The 22,159-nt window shown below is 40.2% G+C and overlaps 1 protein-coding gene across 1 annotated transcript; it reads right to left on the reverse strand.

Annotated features, from left to right (window-relative positions):
• Nucleotides 1-873: 873 nt before the first annotated feature.
• IMPA2 (inositol monophosphatase 2) lies at nt 874-22,116 on the reverse strand. Its single transcript, XM_085052528.1, has 8 exons — nt 21,982-22,116; nt 15,780-15,913; nt 11,268-11,372; nt 9,858-9,903; nt 7,527-7,635; nt 3,952-4,060; nt 3,691-3,842; nt 874-2,853 (listed from the first exon to the last, which is right to left on the reverse strand). The coding sequence occupies exons 1-8, from the start codon at nt 22,096-22,098 to the stop codon at nt 2,738-2,740; spliced, it is 888 nt and encodes a 295-aa protein (XP_084908654.1). The 5' UTR covers nt 22,099-22,116; the 3' UTR covers nt 874-2,737.
• Nucleotides 22,117-22,159: the final 43 nt, after the last annotated feature.

Here is a 22,159-nt window from a genome sequence, read left to right on the forward strand (position 1 = left end):
AATAGTTTTAAGGCTGCATTTTGATGCAAACTCTGAACTGGGGTACTGTGGCACCATCTGAGAAGGGAGCTGTCTTGCTTGCCCCCTGCTACCCCCTTTGGTGCCTGAAGTCAGCCGCTCAGGGTGGCCAGGAACTGAATTGGCTTGGAAAAATGGTGTGCCTCGAACATAATCCCTTTGCTGTTTACTGGGGTACTTTGCAGGCAGATCACTTCACTCATCTGGTCCCCTGGAAGGGTTCAGAAATGTTTGTCCTGGCACACAGGCAGCAGAGGAGGTGGGGGAGATAGGATTGTTGCTCCCCACACACACGGTCAGTTTAACATACTTGGACTACAGCCCAAAAAAAACCCCAAACTGCATCCTGGGCACAAATTAGAACTTGGGAATGGGTTTCCACACTTCTCCCTTCCTGTCCTGCTTGGCTCCCAGCTTTGCAAATCGCTGGCATGTGCCATTGAAGTGGATGCACACATTTCCCTGCTTTGCCAAGCTCCGGGATGGCAGGGCACACCAGCCCTAACTGGGTCAGAGACTTCCTTTGTACAAGCGAGCTGAGCTGCTGGGAAACCTCGCCAGAGCCATGGAGCAGTTTCTCACACATGCTCCTCTCCCGGAGCAGCGGTGGGGGGAAGGGGTGAGGAGGGGGAGAGGATGAAGTGGGGCTGAGCTTCCACCACACTTGATTCCCTGCCAGCATAAGCTTCCTTACAGGGCTTTCAGCCACGGCACAAGCCCGAGCAAAGCCCCAGCTGCTCCCACGGCTGCCAGGGCTAAGCACCCTGGAATCAGAGCGGTGCCACCAAGCTCTGCATCTGCCACTCCCATCTCCTGTGCACTTGGGAACTGGGGGGACAGTGAACAAGAGACAAGTGAGCCCATTAGCATTTATTATTTGTATTATTAGAGCACCTCAGTGCCTAGTTATGGACCAGAATCTCATCCTATTAGCACTGTGAAAACCCAGAGCCAAAGCACTATAGTCCCTGCCCCAGAGGGTTTACAATCTTTTTTTCCAAACAGGGGTACAAAGAGATGGAGGGGGTAAAAGGGAGCAGTGACAAAGCATTGATCACTGTCATGGAAAGTGTTGATTTTCTGGCAAGAACCATCAGCTTTTAAATGCTTGGCTGGATTTAGATATTCCTCACAGAGTCAATATTTTGTATTTCTCATTTAAAAAAAATCAAGAAATCACACAGAACTTCATGTTATATTCAGTGAAAAACATTTTTCATTGCAAGAAACACACACAAGGTTATTTTTAAAAATATTGTTTAGTTTGTATCTTCTAAGCAGATATCTGAACATGTTTACAAAGTCTACACATGCAGTGTACAAAAAAGGTTAAATTTTTAACCAACTCTTTTGGCTCATTCCTTTATTCAATTTGCACTCTTACAGAAAAGAGATACCTTTTAATTAATTTTTTGAAGAAAAAATAGAAGTGATTTAATATCAACTGCTTTTCTCAACACACTTGTATTTTCCCTGTGCTCATGACTTAAAACACAGTCTAACTAGAAATTACTGGCTAGATAAAGGGATAAAGAACAACTGTGTATTTAGGAAATCTATGTAACAGACTTTACTGGTTTTTCTGACCAAAAAGTGTGATTACAACGTTGTGCAAGAAGGGCATGTGATTTACAACTTTTAGCAAGCTTTTCTTATGTGCATATTTTTAATAACTTGCCTGTAAGGAGCCAAATCCTGCCATTCTGTCCCAAGTTTCTCCAAAATCAGCAGCTCTTTGACACTGTGCTCTATTCTGCTGGCCTCCTACTGCTGTGTGTCATAGTTAATACTGTGAATAACTCAGTTTTGAGTTCAATATTCCTGGTTTTAACTATAATTACTCTATGGTAGTAAGTGTTTGGAGGTTTGAGTATCTTACAGAGGCCTACAGGACAGTATGATTTATGCCCATGCAGAGGGACGAAGGGAAACAAAACCAGCTGGGCAGTTTGTAAAACAATTAAACATTTTCCATGGTCAGCTCTGCTATCTGCCATTTGGGTAGCCCCGACTGGAATCACCTAAGTAACCTAAATCATTACCTGAAAATAGCTTCCAATATTAGCTTTCTTCTGTCTATGCATTCTCTAAATTGCTGTAAACATCCAGGATACCCATATATATACACATACACAGCTGGGTATGTGTGTGCATCCATGCATATACACATACAGGTGTAGATACACACATATATGTACACACACAGACACACATACAGGTACAGATATGGATACAGAGCTATGACGTCGTTAGGAAACAACAATGTCATTTTTATTGCATTCTTAAGTATCGTGGAACAAGGGTATTATAGGCACACATCTCAACTACTCCTCCTTCACTACAGTCCTAAAGCTCATTTACCTGAGATCTGCATCTGTAAAAATAAAGTTCCGTTTTTTTAGCTGCATGTTACAAAAGACAAAATATCAGCCCCACAGATATGAAATTACAACTTAATTTTCAGACTAATTTGCTACAAGTAAAATATTCTATCTTATAAAAAAGATACTGCTGAAAGAGATACATATTAAAAAGGAAACACAATTCTCAGAGGTTTAAAAATCTCCCTATGCCTTCCCACATTGTAATAAATTTATAAAAAATATTTGACACAGAAAATCTCCACAGAAATCATCCTGCTGAAATCACGTACCCTTTCAAGACACCCATCTTGCAAACGTTACATAGTTCAGGAGGGCAAACTGCACACAGTAAGTATCTAATTCTCATCGTCCCGTCTGTAGTGAATAGTTTGTATTTCCTGAGCTATGAACATGGCCATCTCTCTCGTGCCTGCAGCAATCACTCGGCAGGACATAAGATCCAGAGGTCCCCCTGAGGGCAAGAGGATTAACGAGAAGTGTCTTAAATATAAGCCATGCTGTAATTAGATAGGGTCAGAAACACTGAAACTACTTCATACAGAAGTATGCTTCGTACAGTAGCTCCTTTTGGGGTGGGAAGGACAGCCTAATTCAACAACTCCTACATGGAAATCTCCAGCAAAAAATTATTTTAGAAAATTCTAGATACACAGCCAAAGTATACAAGAGAAGCATAAAGTGCCTAGATTTGTTCAGTACCCAACAATAAACGCAATATTCACCCCTTCTAGCAATGGGAAGGGATAGTTGATTCAGCATACCCTTCTTAATCCACCAGATTTTTCCACAGTATCCAGGTTCTGGTCACCAGTAAACCATTACTCTGAGATGTGTACCATTTAAATTAATTAAGTAATAATCTGGAGATTGTGCTATCCCTTACTCCCTCTGAGTAGTTTCTAGTCATACATGTTCAAACTTGTACCTCAGAATCCTCCTTTCTTGGGAAGATGTCTCTGTTGAAATCTTTTTGGAATGTGCCTGCGAATCTCCTGGGCCAGTTCCTTACTGTAAATATGATGCTTCAAGGGAACTACTCAAAGTCATGGAAATACAGTCTGACTCAGAAGACCTTTGATGTGATGAAACCCCATGCTGGAATTACATCAGTGTGTTCCAAATAACCAGCCTGAGTCTAGTGGAGAGTACAGACCTTTCTACAGGATATTGCTAGAAATGAGGCAGAGCCCCAGTGGCAGGACTGCACTGAGGTGACACACGTTGCCCCAAGGGAGCCACTCACTCACTCCCCCAACAGTCAATGGAAAAACAAGGGCATTTTGCTCACCTGAAGTGTCTATCACAGTGCCACCTGCCTCTCTGATGATGACAGTGGCAGCTGCCAGGTCCCAGCAGTGTAACCCAAACTGGTAATAGGCGTCTGCAGCGCCGGACGCCAAGTGACACAGAGCCAGCGTTGAGCTCCCAATGACACGGACCCTACAGCCCACAGGAACACAAAGCAGAAAATGCTTTTGACTTCAACCTGTGTGTACAACACATGACTTTTTGGTCACAAATGTGAGACATATACTGCAAAATATCTTACCCATGTGCTTGGGCCTTGAGCAATCTCTCAATGTTACCAAGGAACAATTTCAAAGTCGCAGGGTCACGTTTTGGACCGATTTCTGTTAAAATTAAGGCCTTCGAGATATCTGCAATAGTAGGGAGATGTTTCCATTAATTCAACAACTTTCAGGTAGGTTCCATAAACTTGTTTTTAAATTAAACATTAATGGACTTTTCAGACAAAAATAATTTTCACATTCCTTTTTCTACCCCAAACTTTTTAATAGAATAAGCGACAACTTTGCATAAAAATTCAAGCAAGACTAAGTTTCTCCTATCAAATGGTCTGTTCTAATCACACTTAAAAAACCCAAAAAACAGGAGGATTAAAACCAAGAATGCATTCTTACATTCCTTCTCTTTCCATATATTTTTTTATTTCATTGACCAGTCACCTTTTGGCAAATTCACGAATATCAGCAGTCAACTAAAAATAATCCAGGAACCTTATAAATGTTAATGATGCTAATCTATTAATCTTTGAAAACAGGATAAATCTTGAATAGGGAATTTTAATTTAATTTGTTAACCAATTATAAACATTTGGGAACCCAGTAAGATGAAAGAAAATTTTCTCTCTAAATCACCAGTCACCTACTAATAGCTCATTCTGACATTTCAAAGACTGGAGACACCTTACAACTGAAAAAACCCCTTCTTATGACAAATTAAAGCAGTATCTTTATTAATAATAATCCATGAATGTTCTATTTTTCTTGTGTTCAGCAAAGGCAATGCTGCCCTAGAGCAGATGGAAATACCAGCCTCATGTACAGTCAAAGGAGAGACTCACAGTGACTTGAAAGGTGTTGGAGCAGTCCTCACGTGAGATCTGAATGCTGCCAGGCTATAACAAGCGTGTGCCAATGTAGGTGGAGAGGGTTGATCAAGTGTCCCTGCTTCTGCTGTGCCAGCTGAACTCAGAGGTGTTAAAGGGATGACAAAACTCAAAGGTTTAGTGGTTGAGAACTCACTAACTGGGCTGTGCCAAATGCTAGGTGTCACCTCCTACCCTGGGCTAAAGGTGGAGCTTTCATTAGGATAGGGAATGTCTATGTGGTTATTACAGCTGCCTGCATAAGCTGAAAGTTCTCAGCAGAAGGAGCAAGGAGGTTTTCAAAAGCAAATTAGGCTGGAGTGAGACACCATTTAATTAAACAGGCTACTAAAGAATTTAGTATTGCAGATGAACCTTGTGGATTCAAGCAATGTGGTAAAATGGTTGGTGAGTAACAGGTATGTAATTAGATTAAAAGATACAGGGTGTCACAAATCATAATTCTAGGAACATAGATTTAACTGCTGCTTTTTAAATTACTGTGTTAAAATAGAAAACACCAATCCAGGCATGCTCTAGGGTATTTGTTGCTTAGCCACTACTGAAAACTCTGGATGGTGAAAGCAATCTGCCTTAGATTATTTTGCATAACAAACCCAGTTTATAATTAGAGAACATTTAATGCCCATCTCATTGCTGAAGTGCACCAAGCATTCACACCACACCAGTCATAGTTAGGTTGTGACTGAGACAGTTGTTCTTTTGAGTGATTAAAGATATTTCTAGTGCATAAATGGATCTCTTTGATTTTCATCAAGGCTACAGTTAGAAATTGGATGAAGAGACTAAGGCACCTAAGAAGGAGCTCTCTGCTTAGAAAAAGGAGCTGGCTGATCATAAAACACTATGAGATTTCAGGAATACCAGATATGAGATAAAATTTACTGACTATTCCTCCTTCTGATAGAGGCAAAAAAATAAAAGTAGGCTTAGTAGAAAAGATTTAACAGTGATATGGATAAATTTATGAGGAAAAGATAAATTCTGTTGACCACAGAAGATGAAAAAAAGAAAATACATTTACAGTATTAACACATGTAAGGCCTGACATGAATCTGAGCATGAGATGAAAGTATCCCTCAATACAGCAGGGAAGATGAATCCTTGATTTAATTGTATAAAAACTGTGTGGACTCCCATACCAAACCTCTACAAAAATTGGGTGTTGACAAAGAAGAGAGTTTGCCTGGGCTGTGATTTCAGATGATTAAATCTGAACAATGAATGTACAGTGTAGATCATCGTCATACAAAAACCCCATTTCCTGAAAACAAATGGCAGGAAGTAACATGACAGCTTAGATCTCAAACACATCATGGCCACCTCAGTTCCAGTGGCACATACAGGGAAACACAGTCTCTCTTCCAGGGTTGGTTTACTTCACAGCCCTTACAGAGCAACTGTGATTTAAAACATTTAAAATACTGATTAAAGCAGTTCCAGCTTCACTGGTGAAAACTTCCCACCACCAAAGGATGTATCTCAAAACAAAAGAAAATTTCAAAGCATTTGGAAGAGCAGAAAGTCTACTTCCCTTGCTATGTTCTAGACACCCACACAGACTGGATGTCCAGAGAAAGGAAGACAAAAGTGACATGTGCCAAAATTGTTCATAGCGCAACTGGAAACCAGAACTCTCTGACTGCAAAAGCATGTGAGGCCATTTCAACAGTGGTTCATCCAGCCCAACTGGGAGCACCCCTAGTTGTTCCTAATAGTCTCTGCCAGTAAAGGCTTTTTTTGAATATGAGATATTTGAGCACTGATAAAAATACTTTGTATAATCAATTATTAAAATCTTAGTGCTCACTGACTTTACAATCTGTCTCTCCCAATAGGTAGATCCCAGCCAAACTTCCCAAATTTCAGGAGAAATTTTGATGCAGGGTCTGCTTGAGGCACTAAGGAAATTTACAGGTCAAGCTGCTTGAATTTACTGTGTTTTGAGCTCATTAAATCTCTCTTTGGGGTGAAATTTTTACCACCTCCTGTGTAGAGTGGTGTAAATTTTGGCATATGTCTGCTTCCACCTACAACTGAGTGCTGTTCTCTCCTCTGCATTTTGACTAAGTAAAAGAAAACTTCTCTAAATAATATCAAATTATTGCTTTCTGTAATCATTAGGTAAACAGACAGATCTGTGACTTGGTCTCCCAATAAAAGAGTACCATTAAAGTGTTGACAAAGTGTTGCTGGCTATTTGTACATGGAAACATACCTCACACACCAGAGCAAGCTGTTAAAGAACCCCTAATGAAGCATGCATCCTTTGATTTACAGTTAGCACAAATGCCTACAGACATCATACACTCTGTGACATACAAGTTCATTGCAAAATAAGTGAATAGCAGCCACCATAGTACTCTGAATTTGATTCACCATTCCCATTGCATCTTGCTTATAAAAAGTTATGCCAGTGCTCAGCTGAAATGAAACTGGTGAATCTACACATTCTACCTTATTTTAAACAATGGTTGTGAAGCAAAATAATTCAGGATCATTTAAATAGTTCATATGAAGATGTATATTTTAAAAAGAAAAGGAGGAAAGTTGTGATTTTTCAGAAAAAAACAAACACAAAACATCAAAATTATCATGCAGGTGAAATACTTTCCATCAGGATAATGACGTTCATTATCCTAATGATGATTTGCAACAACTCTGAAACAAAATTAACATATTCCTTTTAGAGTTCTAACAAAATCTAGACCAACCTGTCTCTTTTGATACCTGAAGCCTTTTGTCATTACAAAATGCCCCTTGACCTCTTCTACCAGTGTATAATCGTTCTTCAGTGCAGTGGTAAATTACACCAAATTCAAGCTTTAAGATTTTGAAAAGGAAAGAAATGAATGCAACTCAAATTACTCATCATAAATATACACAACTACTAATGGCAGAAAGATCAGCAATATTTTAATTGGTACACATAATAAAGATTATACTGATGCTAAAAAACTGGAATAATTTTACTATTACTGTGATACTAAGATATAGGTCATATAAAATTCAGTTTATAAAGAGAAGTTAATGCAATGTGTTCCTGATCATCTAAATTCTTACTTGCAGTTTGTTTCTGTTCACATTAGAATGGATTAAATACTGAGCTAATTTCAAATTCAATCGAATGTTTTTACTGAAAACACACAAGACCTCGGAGGGAAGACTCTGAATACTTTGCTTTCACTGGTGAGCAGTTACTCCTTGAAGCAACCCCACTGACTTCAGCTGGACCTCAAAGACTTGCAGCCCCAGGGTCAGTCAGGCATCCAAACTCAGGAGTCATGGCACCCTCTTTATTAACAGTGGATGCTTTTGTAGGCACCTCAACTTTCGTGGTGCATTTCATTTGCCTGCCTTTTCAATCAAAGCAGTACATTCTAGTCACTTGTTCAAATCTTTCTCTGCAAAATCCTTTAGTGAGAATCTCTTGAAGTCACAGGACTCCAAAAGGAGGAGTTTGGACAGAAATACCCTCAATGAAAGCTTAAGAACGTGCAACACTGGAATTTTTGTGGGAGATTCTGTTTATGAATGAAAAGAGGGTCAGAATTTAACTCTTGGTATTTAAAATTTCTATTACTTTAAAAGGCTCCACCAAACAACTTTAAAGCACTTTACTAACTTCAAGGGTCAGCTCTGAAAATCACCCTTAGATAAGCAGTATTAGCATTATTTAATTTAGGGGCACATAAAAATTAAGTGACTTGCCCGAGGTGTTGGCCACAAGGTCAAGAAAACATCTTAGATGTTCTAGACTCCAAGTCTTTCCCTGCTGCACTTGGTGTTCATCAGAGTCAATTCAAAGGGAATAGACTGTCCTGGCTCCCTACCTTGAGGTCCCATCTAAACCAAGGGGTTTGTTTTTGAGGAGCACACTATTAATAGACTCTTTCCCTAAAGACATCTGCAGGAATTTCTTCAGTACTGTTCAAGGCTTATAATCAGGCCAGTTCCCCTGTGTGTACTTTGGCTCCTTTTCAGTTTACTCTTTTTTCTGCATGTCCTATTTGTTTAACTAAGGGAGATTTAACATCATTCTTTACTTTTGTTTCAGCTTTGTTTAGTTTACATAACCCAAAATATGCAGCATCAAAATCACGATGGTGTTCTAGAAAACATAAATATTAGAGAAAGCTGTCTGGTAATAATATGTAGCGTTCAAAAGGACCTTTGGCAATGAATAAATTTCAGAAAAGCATGGAAGCATTTCTCTGCACTTTTCATGTTTGAAAAGTCTAACCAGAGAAGTACACAACACTATTCTGTTTAAATCAGTAAGAGGTACTAGCACATCTGAAAACCAGGTTGTTACTGCACAGAATTCTTGCTGGCTTCACTCAAAGCTATACATATATTTAAGATTGTAGAATTAGGCTGAAAGAAGCACATTCATTGGCAATTTGAATCACTAGTTATTCTGTAGATATATATCAAACTGTAAACCAGCACTATCTAGAGAAATTAGCACGAATGAGTATAACCTGGAAAATCAAAATGGCACATTGGAAGGCTAGGTACCTTCCCACCCTCACCATAAATCAAGCTCTCATGTAGTAAACATAGCTATTTTACTATGTTAAGAAAAATACAAAAGCAGATTAAATAAAATGGGCCCATAATTTTGCACTCTTCATAAAATCAGTTCTACATTGACTCATAGCAGGAGTTAGCTTTCACAGATACTGCTAGCAGGAAAGAAGCAATAATAATAACACAGGAACACTGGGAGATATTTTTAAATTATGAAGAGGCAGTGCTAAATTGAACTTATTATGATTTTGTCTAATTAAAATTGCTCACACTAGTACTTTCTCCAAATAAATCCCGTAATACTTACAATAATTCATAGAATTCTCTTTTAATTGCCAGTTTGTGTAAATAAGTTTTTCAGGACTACAATTTTAGATGAGTAGAGTATGACCAGATGCATTTCAAAAGCATGGAAAAACCTGAGTAGTGACTGATTTAAAAAATATTTTTATTTATTTAAAGTTCCCACATGGTTTTGAGACTTCTAGCTAACTCTCAGGTGCCCATCTTACCTCTTTGTTAACAGCAAATCCAATGCTCACTGCCACTGTTGGAAATCTGTGAAAAATAAGAAATGAAGTAGTACTGATGAAAAATCTCTCAACTCACTCCTTATGCAACCCCCTTAGGCAAAAAAACTCCACATGGAGCTCTGTGAGTTTACTTGTCAAAATGCACTTGACATTATACTATTTCTCCTTTGTCAGCCTCTTCAACTTTGTCAGTTCCTTTAAATATGTAAGTTAATATGGGAGAAGGCAAAAACTAAACACATGAAGACATCATAATTTTTATACTGAACATGTCGTATATGTTACGGATGTTTTTGCTTTAGTGTAATTGAATTACCCAGTATAAAATCACTAATTTTATAACAAGTCACTGCTTTTAAGAGCACATTTTGTTCAACCTATGCATCTGAGGCAGCAATTAAGTAGCATAGAGATACCTTGTAGCTGACACCATAAAAGCAAAACAGTTCCTCTGCGCTCTCCTTTTTCAAAATGATGATCATGTATTTAATTTGGTCCTTTTGACTGCAGTATAATTATTGCATTTTAAACAATGAAATAAATTAATTTCTTAAAAATACATTTTAAAAAGGCCTTCAAAGTCCAGAAAATATTGCTAGAAAGAGGAAATTTCACTTAATTGCATGAAACACCATCACATGACACCCCCCAACCTCCCTTAGAATTCCGTGTAATTACACCAAAAGTCAAGGAAATGCCTTTTTTTGGGTTGTTTTCATGAAAGCTGCAGTTATTTTAAGCTGCTACCTATAAGGCAGAGCATACTGAGGGTTTTTAAGTAGAAATATTATGAATAGTCATCAGTTTACAACTCCTAGCACTCAAACGGTGAATAAAAAGTCATAATTTTTGCAGTAATGACCCCTAGATTTCCAAGTCATAATTTTTGCAGTAATGACCCCTAGATTTCATTTTGTAGAGGCACTTTGGAAATTTAAACCCACTATCTCTATACAGCTTGGTTCTCAATGCTACTCTACACACACACAATGGTTGTGCTTCCCAGGGAGAATGAAGCGCTTGTGTGCGAAGGAGAGCAAACACCACTCCTAGAAGGAATGTGTGAAACCCACTGGAGGTGCTGGGCCAAGTGTCCTCACAGCACAGCCTTGTTCCTGCAGCTCTGCTCCAGTCTGTGCATGTTGATGTGTGGTGGTTGTGTGTGAAGGAGCTGAGAGCCAGGAGCTGCAGGCTGGGAGGCACCCAGGAGAAACTCCAGCTCACGCTCAGATAACAGCACCAACACAGCTTCCCTCAGATAAAGGGGTGACTCCTGTCTGAATCAAAGCAGCCAACCTACTGGGTAAAAGCACCTTTAAGAGGAAGGGAGGACTTGTGAGAAGCTACATGCTGGTTTTTGATGCGTTTCCCAGCCCGCTGTCCATTTACCTGTGCACAAAGTTGCACGTTCCATCAACAGGGTCAATAATCCAGGTCGGACTGTCGGTGAGGACACATTTTGAACCTGCAGCAGTGGATTCTTCTGCAATAAACCTGCATTTGGTGCAAGGGTAAAACAAGTGTCCCAGAATATTAGTTTAAATATGTGACTTGGAAAGTACACATCCATGTCTCTGGTTTTTATGAGATAACTTCTCTCTCTCTCTAAAACATTTCTGGATAGATGTAAACAAACACGTCACTTTTTTAATTCAGGAATTGGTAACTTTCATAGAGACTTTGAGGGAGAGTTCTTGACTCTACTGCATACTATTTTACATGGCAGAAAAAGTGCTCTACTTATGTTCACTTCCCCAATATACCATTAAGGAAGCCAGGAAAACTAATGCCGAAATGGATCTGAACTGGCATCCTTGGAACGCAAGGAGAAGACTTTTTAATGTCAATTTTAATTTTATGGATTAGGCCTGTCTCTTGCAGTAAGTAATATAAACTGCAAACTCTACCTGCTTCTCTTTTGTAGTCAAATTCAGTCAGCAGGAAATAATGCAGTCTTAGAAAATCCATAATCTTGCTCCTATTTGTATTTTTTACAGTAGTCTGTCTCAGGAAATTAAAAGGTTTACAAAGCTGGACTTTCTTTTTCCCATGACCCAGAAAAAAAATCAACAAATTATTTTTTGTTTGTTTGTTGTTTGGATGCACAAGGCACAAAATGAAATCTGAGATCATCTTCTCTTCTGCTGTTCTGTCCCAGTTTCTTTTAGTAGTTTTTTTTCTCCTTTTTCCCTGGGAAACGAACATCCAGTTCTTGCATGTTTCCTGTCGACCTTAATTATCCCTGCTCTCCCATGAACTGCCCAAGGTCTCTTTCTGTAAGAGATGTGCAGGTGCTACTCTCACAGATTTTCATAAAGCTCTATATGTACAGAAGCAGTAGAATCCAACTGCTAGTAATGAATCCTGCTGGTGGCTTCACACTCGAACAGCTGGTAGTGGTATTCAGAGTTCCTGCAAACGCTTGAAGGCAAAAAAGCTTCTCTCAAAGACACAAAAAGAAAAATATGGATAAAATAAAGAGAAAATGTCTTTTGTAGAAACAGTTGCTTCTCTAGCAGTAGAGTAGAAGCTATTTTCTTTGTGTTCTCAACCTGCACTTCACGATTCCAAACAACACTTGAAGCCATGAACTTAAAATGTTCTGCAGACAGTAGAGGAGGAGACTTCTTGAATTTTTCAAAACTTACTCTGCCCTGACCTAAGCAGAAACAGACTATTTTGTTAGCATTATAGACCCCCAGCTGGTACAAAGAGGGAATTAGGAAGTGTTTGTTACTATTTTCATCTCCATTAAAGTAAACAGCTGAAGGACAGTGTGCTAGTGCACAGCTGAGAAACAAGAAAGACTTGAACAAGTGTTTGAAGCTCCCAGTTTAACACTTTGCAGACTCCATGCTCTAAACATTCCATTATTTTGTCTTGTTGGTGATGTATCACTTGACTTTTGTTTTTACAAATCCTGTAATTAGCATCCAAACCCAACCATGCCTTGTCTGCTCTGCTGGATGCAGAGGAGGTTCATCTTGTAGGTGGAGCACCTTACATCCCACCTCAGATTATCCATATTCCACGTAAATTATACCTCTGCTTCAACCCTCTGCCAGCTCCTCCAGCTGGAGCTTGAACTGTAGCTGCTGTCTTGCCAGTCAAAGAGAAGTGAAATGAGAAGCCCTTTAAAGGCAGGAGTATTTGTGTGTAAGATGATTTGCCCTCAAGTATTATGAGCCAGAAATGCTAACCTGGAACTGGGGCACAGCAGTGCCACTGAAAAGGTCTTCATGCTCAAGACCAATTTTTCCAAATTGGGTGTAGGAGAAATTAGGTGCATGCTTTATGAAATCTGGGCTAATGGGTTACAAAAAAAACTCCTTTGCTGCTAGACAATACTGGGAAATGTGAGAGTCCTGCCAGGTCAACTTTGGGTGTGTTGCTCTGTGTCCTGTAAAAACCTGTAAACTAAGCAAAACACTCAGTGTGAAGTACTGGAGTAAATTCTAGGAACAGCTTGAGAAGTGGGAGGGGTAACCACTTTATTAAAACAGTTAATTTAATATGCCAGCCTGCCAGCTCCGCTGACCTCTCTTCAAATCTGGATTACAGTTTACTCCCACTGAAAATGAGTCTAGTAATTTTTGCCAAGCCTTAGACTACATCTGTTCATACCATGGTGCCACTCTGAAATTCATTGCAAGAACAGTAGGGAAGCTGTAATACACCATTGTCTGCAGCAGGAATGATATCAGTCGAGTGCAGGAGACTCAAACTGGGACTGTCCCTCACCTGTCTGCTTTCAGGGATCTGAAGACAGAAAGCTGGGAAGCCAGAGTTGGATGTCACCCTCTTAAACTGCTGTGTCCTGATTTTAATGTCTGCAGAACTAAGGCCACAAGTAACACAAAAGATGACAGCTTGTGTAATCATAGCAAGGGCAAATGTTAGGATAGCCTTTTGCAAGCAGTAGCCCCTGGTATTTTGGCTGTACCTTCCCACAACTCATTGATCTATCTGAAAAAATATCCTTTTGAAAAGACTCACTGGGGGCACATCAGAGCTCTGAAGAGTGAGCAAAGATTAAAACTTGAGTGAAGTGTGAATGAAGATGACACATATCACTTAGCCAAGAAGAGAGACGAAAAAAGAAACATGGGACAGAATTACTTTTGGAACAGATTTTCCTAATATTTCTCTTTACTTCTGAGTACATTTCCAGTATCTCAAGACTCCTAAGCACCTCAGTGCAAATGGCAGATGCTAATAAGATCCCTTTTAATTTTTCTAATTCCTAAAGTGACTTTTGATTCAGAGGACATAAGAATCAAGATCATTTAGAAGAAAAAGAAATAACAGAAATCTTCCATGCTGCTTTCAACAGCCAGGTTAGGGGAAAGACCAAATACAATTTAAATAATCTTAATATTTTCATTGTACTTTAATTTAACCCTTGACTGCTACTGTAGACTCCTCATTACAAGTGTTTTAATCTAGTCTAGCTGAATTTAGTTTTAATCTATTGTTTAATCTAAATGCATTAATTATCTGAACAAATTCTAACCAAATCCAACAACGAATATCAACAAAATAAAATTGTCTTGAAGAAATGGAAATTCTTTAATTTACTTTGTAAAGTCAGAAGTTAATAGTTCTGAGTCGAAAGTTGATAAAATCTGAGATTTTCCAGTTCCTAGGTCTATGTTGACCTTACAACTTTTGTTCCCATTCTGAGTAACTTGAGTGTGTCTGATGATTTGCATTTTATGTGAAATATGTATGTTTTATGTTCTCTGCCAGACTGCTCAAGGAAAAAAACTAACATAAGAGTGGAGATGAGCAAAGAGCACAGCCAGCAATAGCAAAAGGAATATTACACAAATAATAGGCTTGTAAAGCCTGGCACTCTCTTGAGAATTGCAGCCAAGAACCACACATTCTGCTGTACAGTACTGCTTCAATATGCCATCACAAACAACACATATTTAGAAAGCCATATTTAGTATAAAATATGCTTTCTGCTCCTTCTTACAGTGGTGCTTTTTTTGCCCAGCAGCATTGCTGACAATCAGATTAGTAGCTGAGCCCTCCAGATTTTCCTCTTTGCTGATTTCTGTGCTAGAATGCAAGACTCATCTCCATCACAGATGCCCACAGTTAGAAGGGAGTCAGGCAATATTTATGGGATACACAGGCTCTGCAGGAAAATTAGTTTTATCCACTGAAGTCAAATGTAGAAAATGATTGCAGAGTCTCTGCATCAAACCAAACCTGGCAACTAATACACACCCTCTCTCTAATCTGTGTATGCGCGGAGTTGTTATTTTCAAGTTGACCACAATAATTCAAGAAGAATTGACAACCTGATCTACTTTTAACACCTTGGGTTTGCACCCCATGTAGTAATTTATAGCCTGTTTATGAATAGGCATCAGATAATGATCATGACAATAAACAGCCCTGCTTCTCACTGATCTTCTCCCTATAGAACACAAGGTATATGTGATTAAATACACTTTTACTTGTCCTGATCTGGCAAATGCTTGTGTGTGATGGCAACAGGAAAGGTCTGCAGGTTGGGACCTTTGCTAGCATTTATTTCTGCTATATTTCCATAGATATCCTTAGCATAATTCTTATACAATAGGGAACAGACCAGTATTCTGAACATCATGAGATCCACAGGAAACCCTCATCCATGATGTCCCTACAGGGGAAACATTGCAATTAAATACATATATAAAGAGACATAACTATTAGAAAATATCAAGTACTAAGCATAAGGAAATGGTACTTTTTTGAAAATAGGAGTCCTATGAAAGTGTCCAACAGCAACTGGATAATATGTAAGAAAGACATACAGACTTAAAGCTCCCTTTAAATACCAGTCAGATATATAGCACTTAAAGAACAAAAAAAGGTCATTGATAGTTTCTTTCTATAGGAACTCACCTGTGGGAAGGAAACTTCTCTTTCAGAGCAGAAATAATTAAATTTTCCACAAAATGATCAGTTTCTGTCACAAGATCTGCTGCAGATGTCTTTGTGGACACTTGTTTTTCCTCTGTTAGAGCTTTCCTAATAATCTGAAACAGAAGTTTATAAATCAGATTTGTTGGGCATTCAGCCTGTGCATATTAAAATAATATCTTCACTGAAAAAAATATAGCTAATCCTGAAAAACAGCTGTAGGCCTAATTCTACCAGAGGCTGTTCTAATTTTTTGACAAAAAATCCTTCTGAGCTAATGAGTTTTCTTTGGGAACATGGCATTTTGAATCACTCTGCAAAAACCTCTCCTGACAGTTCAGAAAAGGATTGATTAAGGGATGCAACTGACGGAATAAAAGGATGATGGCAGTCATCACGATTTAGAAAATTACCAAAATACACACAAGGTAAGAAGAAGCCTCAAGGCTCAGCCATTTTTCAAGGAAACCCCTTTTTCTTCTCTCTCCCTCTTTTTTTTTTTTTTTTTTCCTAATTCACAGGGCAAATACCCCACTGCTGTCTTACTTTAAAAGATATGCAACAAGGCAAACTTAATAGGTTTCCATTTTGCCAACAAAGACACACAGTTTATTCTTCCTTGTGGGTTTTTGGAGCTTCAAGTGCTGACTACCCTCTGGTTCCCAAAGAATTGCCATGTATTTAACAAAAACAAAAACTGAAGCTTTCCCTAAATATGAAACCAATGATTTAAACCTGGATCCTCTTCTGGAAATGTCTTCATCTCATTCTCAAGGGTTTTACTGTTACAAACTCAAGTACAAATGCACATATGGGAAAACAGTTAATGAAAGATGGGAAAACATCTTTTCCCCATTTTCTTTCTGGTTTTTTTTTTCATTTCTTCATTATAAACAAAAAGAAAGGGGCAGGATGCAAAAGGAGATTGCTTATTTTTTAACCAGTGAAAATGATACATTATTTGAAATTAAAAAAGCCAAAACAAAGTAAAAATTGAGCACCATTTATTTGTTTAGAATTCTAGTATCAAAACCCAGCAGCAACAAGATCAATATCCCAAACCCCTTCTGGAATTTATATATTTCAATTGCTTAACCAAATTTCCTCTGATTAAAGTATTTTAAAACCATTGAGAAATATTTGATGACCAAAGAAAACAAAAGTTCTGCTGTATTATGCATGGGAAAGGGAACCAGAAACTCCCAAATGTCATCTCAGCTCTTAGTTTTCATAGCATAAAATACTATATTTGAAGGGTGTGCTAATTGTTCTGACAAGTAATGGATACTGCTGACTACTGCCTTAGTATAGAAGGTATCTGGACTAATGTTTCTTCTGTGTGAGCTGCAAAACATCAGTTGTGCCTATTTACTAAGCTTGTGAGGGCAGGTAGTACTTTTCAGTTTGAGGTCTTGCTAAAGTTCATTATTGTATATCAAGATATTAACCACACTTAATCTTTTCACTCCCCTCAATTCCCTGTATGGTTTTCTTGAAAGTTTTACCATAGAAGCATAAAAATGCAACTCCAGCAAGACCCTTGGGCTCCTCTTCAGCCAAAACACTCCAATCAGCCTCAGTTATGTGTTCTAAAAAACCTGCTATGCTGATACCTTTTATTTTATTTTCTCTTATTTACTTTCATATTGTCTATACTGCTTGGAACTTCACACTGTGAAAAAGATGAGGAATGTCCTCCTTTTGACAGAGAAGATTTTAATTTCTTCTTAGCAATGCCATGTTCTTGACTTCTATTCAGTTTTAATGCATAGCAGGTTGAGATTTTTGCAGCCATTTAAATCAGTGCCACTGCTCAGCAGGGCAGTGAGATCAAACCTGAGCCTGGCTGAAAGAGGAAAAGTGGAGAGGAAAGCCCTCTCCTGCAGATGTGCTCTGCAATCAGCTGATTTTGCTCCAGCACTTGATCTCTCACGTTTGAATACAATCTTTTGCACATCCCAGCTTCAAATTTAATATTTTTAATTTCTGATCCTTTACCCATTTGTTCACCATTTTTAACTTTCACCCTGTCTGTTTCTTTGGTGGCCAGCACGAGGCTCCAGCCACTTTGGAGGTGGGAGTAGCCAAGGGTGTGCCTGCACTATGAAGCGGTGGGTGACGGCCCTCTCACTCATCTCCTCTGCACTGCCACTCCAAGGAGCCAGGACACACATTTACTATTTACCAGCCCTACTAGGAGCTGCTTCTCCCCACCTCTTGTGCAAGCCATATGTCAAGAGGAGAGGAGGACAGAGGTCATGGTGCTGGGCTGAGGTCACCAGCCACAAATGGGAGGCACATCTCTAGAGGTTCACCCCCAGCACGCAGGAAGGACAGGTCTGATTCTGCCAATTCTTGCCTCTTACAAAGGGTCTGACTAAAGGGACTCATATGTGTTTGCTAAAACTTCTACAGGTATGCAATCCAAGCCAGAGTAGTCCCACACAAGGACCACCTCTCCTGCATAATTGACAAAAAAGCTTTTATTCTTTGGAAAACTATCAAATAGCTCAGAGCAGTGTAGAATTCAATTTGTGTTGAATAATCCCTAAAAGTCCCCTGCCTACAAAGGAGAGTTAGAGCCTGGTGGCTCAGAGTACTTTGAGGGCATCACTCAGCTCCTCTCCTTGCTGAAGCCTTACAAGAAGGTTTGTGGATACCTACTGCAATTGCCTGGTCTTTCCAGATGGACATGGGGCTCCATAAAAGTCTCACCCTACGGAACAGGTAGCAGGCAAGCAGAAACCAAGGGAAACACAGGATGATGAAATGGAAACAGCTGATTGCACCTTATCCCTATTGTACAATCAAACTGGCAACCAAGATGCTGTAATTTGGCTATAAACGTATTTTACTACACTTTATCCCTGTACTGGGGCTGTCTCTAGATCACAGAGATTTTTCAGCAATTTCTAAGTAACTGGTTTTTAGGAGCATGGTTATTTAGAGCAGAGCCATTTAACACTCTTAGCCCATGCTGCCTCTCCTCTAATGCAGATCTTATCCTAATACCCTGCTTGGGAGCATTTGGGGGGTTATGCAAAGTGAGGGGCATTTACACCATGACATGAAGACCACAGAGCAAGACCCAGGTTGTCCCTGCTCCCTCCTTCATTTGCCATGGAGCAGGGGAAATGGAGCCACTGGCACAGTCAGTACTGGACTTTTCCTTTTTCAATGCCTTTGTAAAATTTAGTCCAACGAAGCAGAATGAAAAAGACAGAGGGCCAAGATGCCTTTTCCTCCAATAGCTGCCAGGAGAGCCACCTACAGTAGTGTGCTCGTGTCAGATATTTCATTTCACCATACTGCTTGCACTCACCACACACTTCTGGGAGCTCCAAGATGGATTTGCTTGCTTGTAATACTGTCCTGAAATATTTGCTCACTGATAAAATCAAACACGTAGATAAAAAGCATAATAATTCAGCAATAATAAAAAGCAAATAATTCAGGAAATTCCAATCTGGTTTGCTAGAATATCTCTACATGTTCCATTGAAAATAGCCTAACAATTATCCCTGGGAGCAAACATGGGGGAAAGAAAATCTTGACTTTTTAGAATACCAGTGGAAATTTTGTCTTTTTATTTTTTAGTAGCATTCTGCTAGGTCTCTTATGCCTCACAAAATTATTTTCCGGAAAAAAGAGGAAAAAAAGAGGGAAAAATGAGGAAAGAAATAATAGTTTGGACTTCAATATACAAGGTTATAGTGTCAGTTTCTAACTCTTGTTTTCAGCTGGATGCATGTTTACTCATTTTAGAGAAGCTTTTCCAATCTGCAATTGGAGAGAACTGTGCAGATATTACTCAGTGCTCTCAGCAGCATCAAAGATAAACAGACTGGTTGTGCCTGCTTTTCTTGAGCAAAAAGTCATATCAATCCTACAGATGTACTCTCATGAACAGAGCAAGGAGGGTTTACTCACAGGAAAAAACAGAAGAGAAGTTTGAAAAAGTGCAGTTATGTGTGGCCTTATAGAGTGAATTTTAAAGCAGGTCAGAGATTACAAAACCGTGGCCATTCTCGTTATGAAACAGCCATATATATTAAATGAGAGCCTGTGATATTTCATAAAAATAATAAGAACTAAACAACAGAATGGGCAAGAGAGGCAATGATTTTAACCCAGTAAGAGAGATTACTCCAGCAACAACACTTTTGACATATATTCAAGCATCACTTCTTTATTGGCCTTTTAAGTTTAGAAGAAACTATTCCAGAGTATAGATGTCTAACTGTTGGAAACAGGATGTATTTTACTTACACTCATGAAACACAATGCAATACAAACCAAATAGTTGTATAAGCTAAAAGGGGAGACCAGAAAACTGTATCACTGGTTAACTTTTCCTATAAATCCAAAATCTGAAAGTGCACTTCTTTCTTCAGGTTGGCCTTTGCACCAAAGCCTCTGGTAGACACTTTCTAATGATTCCAACTCCTCCTAACCTGCCATAGTCCTGAGAAATGGAGCACCTTAAAAGAAAGGCTGAAGTGGCAAAATTTCATACAGGGATAGAAACAGGAGTTGGACCTGGGGAGACAGAGAGTGCAAACAGATTTCTGGGGGTGGAGGTGAAGGTGGAAAGGTCTGAGGTATGGAGGACAAGAAGAAGAAGAAGATTAACTTGACTAGTGGAATTGACTGTTTCTGGGGATCAAAATAACCCACATTTTTGTCGGTCAGTTTTCAACAAAAATCCAGTCCTACCAAACCCATGTTACACGGCATTTTGTGTCCTTAGCTCTAGTTTCTTTTGGCAATAGCTGGAAGCAGATTGACACTTAAATAAAAGATAGAGCCATATCTGCACTTTTTCTTCCAGAAGGATCTCCAATGGCTTTTGCAACCAAAAGGATTCCTTATCATGACAAAACTAATTGGGGAAAAAAAAAATCAAACCACTTTCCAAAGTCCTACTTAAACAACATCCTTGGTTTGTTTAAATTCGGCCCGCCAAGGAATCAGCTATTCCCTGCCAGCTGCAAGGTAGCAATGGCAAACTGTGATTCAAGATTCAAGGATTAGTCTACTGGGGTGTTTACTTCTTCCAGGAAAAGGTGTTCAGCTGTGATTTTCTGAGTGAGTGAAATGATTGGAGAAGGTTAAAGCTGTCTTCACAAATTGATATTTTGAGAAATTAGGTGTGGAGGTTTGAGCAAGCCATGAATCTCTCTTGTGAAATGGCTGGCAGAATGACTATGCTGGAGAAACTCCTGTTTCAAGAGTCTGTGAGAGCATGACCTGTCATCCTGATTTGGATTATCCATTTAGTCCCTGTATTATTAAAACAAGTCTCCTCTCCTCTGGCATTCTGTTCATCTTTGTGGGTGTTTTCTACTAAGGAGAAAATACGTTTAATAACACACACAAAGGAAAAGTTATGGGTCACGTACTCAAGATAGAAAAGGGGGCTCCTTAAATCATAGTGTACGGGTACAGAGTGTGTTTCAAAATAGAGCAGAATGGAAGCAAGATAGAAATACGTGAGGTTTGTGTTGTACCCAGTTTCTCAATCGAACAATCTGCTGATCCCATTTCTTGGCTGTTAGAGCTGGTGGAAGTTTTGCTGCTGCACAGAGCGGGGTCAGGCTGTCTCCTGGTATGTCTAACCTTCTGCTGTGTAAAAACACGGATCTGAAATAAGCTACTACAGACCATCGCCAAGCAGCTGTTTGTCCACAGCAAGATAATTTCAGCCACTCTGAAGACTCTGCCGTATGTAACAAGACAAAACCTCCCTGCCATGGTTGTTTTTCTCTGCACAAGCTGCTGAAAACAAACGCGGGCCCCTAAGGATGCAGCCCTCAAGGGATGAGGCCGAGGGATGGGGCCTCCCAGGGAAGGGTCCCCCGAGAGATGCAGCCCCCGAGGGAAGTAACCCCAAGGGCTGGGCCCCGAGGGAAGCTGCCCCGCGGGATGAGGCCCCCCAGGTCTGCGGCCCCCAGGCATGTGGCCCCGCTGCCGCCATCCCTCCCGCGGCCGAGGGCTCCGGCGGGGCCCGGCTGAGCGGGTGCCGAGCCCCGCCGCCCTCCTCCCCTCCGCAGCTCTGCGCCCCAGCCAAGCGCCCGTACGGCCCTTCTTGCCCCGGGCGCGCCGGGAGAAGGCTCCTCCGGCCGGGGGCAGCCCGACCCGGCCCGGCCCCATCCCGCAGGGCTGCGGGCGGCGCGGCTCTCACCTGCCCGGCGCGGCGCGCCAGCTGCACCGCCACATCCGCGCACTCCTTCCAGGGGTCCCCGGCACCGCCGCCCGCCGCCGCCCGCCCTTCCTCCTCCTCCTCCTCGCACGGCTTCATCGCGGCGGCCGCGCTGCCCGGAGCGGGGCCGGGGGGCGCGGGGGGCCCGGCTGCCCGCCCA

This window comes from Lichenostomus cassidix, chromosome 2 (genome assembly GCF_008360975.1).
Source record: "Lichenostomus cassidix isolate B80296 chromosome 2, HeHo_3.0, whole genome shotgun sequence".
In the NCBI taxonomy this organism is placed as follows: domain Eukaryota; kingdom Metazoa; phylum Chordata; class Aves; order Passeriformes; family Meliphagidae; genus Lichenostomus; species Lichenostomus cassidix.

What these genes read in the sequence shown, in the direction of transcription:
- IMPA2 (XM_085052528.1), bottom strand. Translation starts at nt 22,098, where the DNA reads ATGAAGCCGTGCGAGGAGGAGGAGGAGGAAGGGCGGGCGGCGGCGGGC. An exon ending in GAGAAGTTTCCTTCCCACAG is followed by an intron (nt 11,373 to 15,779) that starts GTGAGTTCCTAT and finishes CACCAAATGCAG; the next exon opens with GTTTATTGCAGAAGAATCCA. An exon ending in ACGTGCAACTTTGTGCACAG is followed by an intron (nt 9,904 to 11,267) that starts GTAAATGGACAG and finishes TATTTTTCACAG; the next exon opens with ATTTCCAACAGTGGCAGTGA.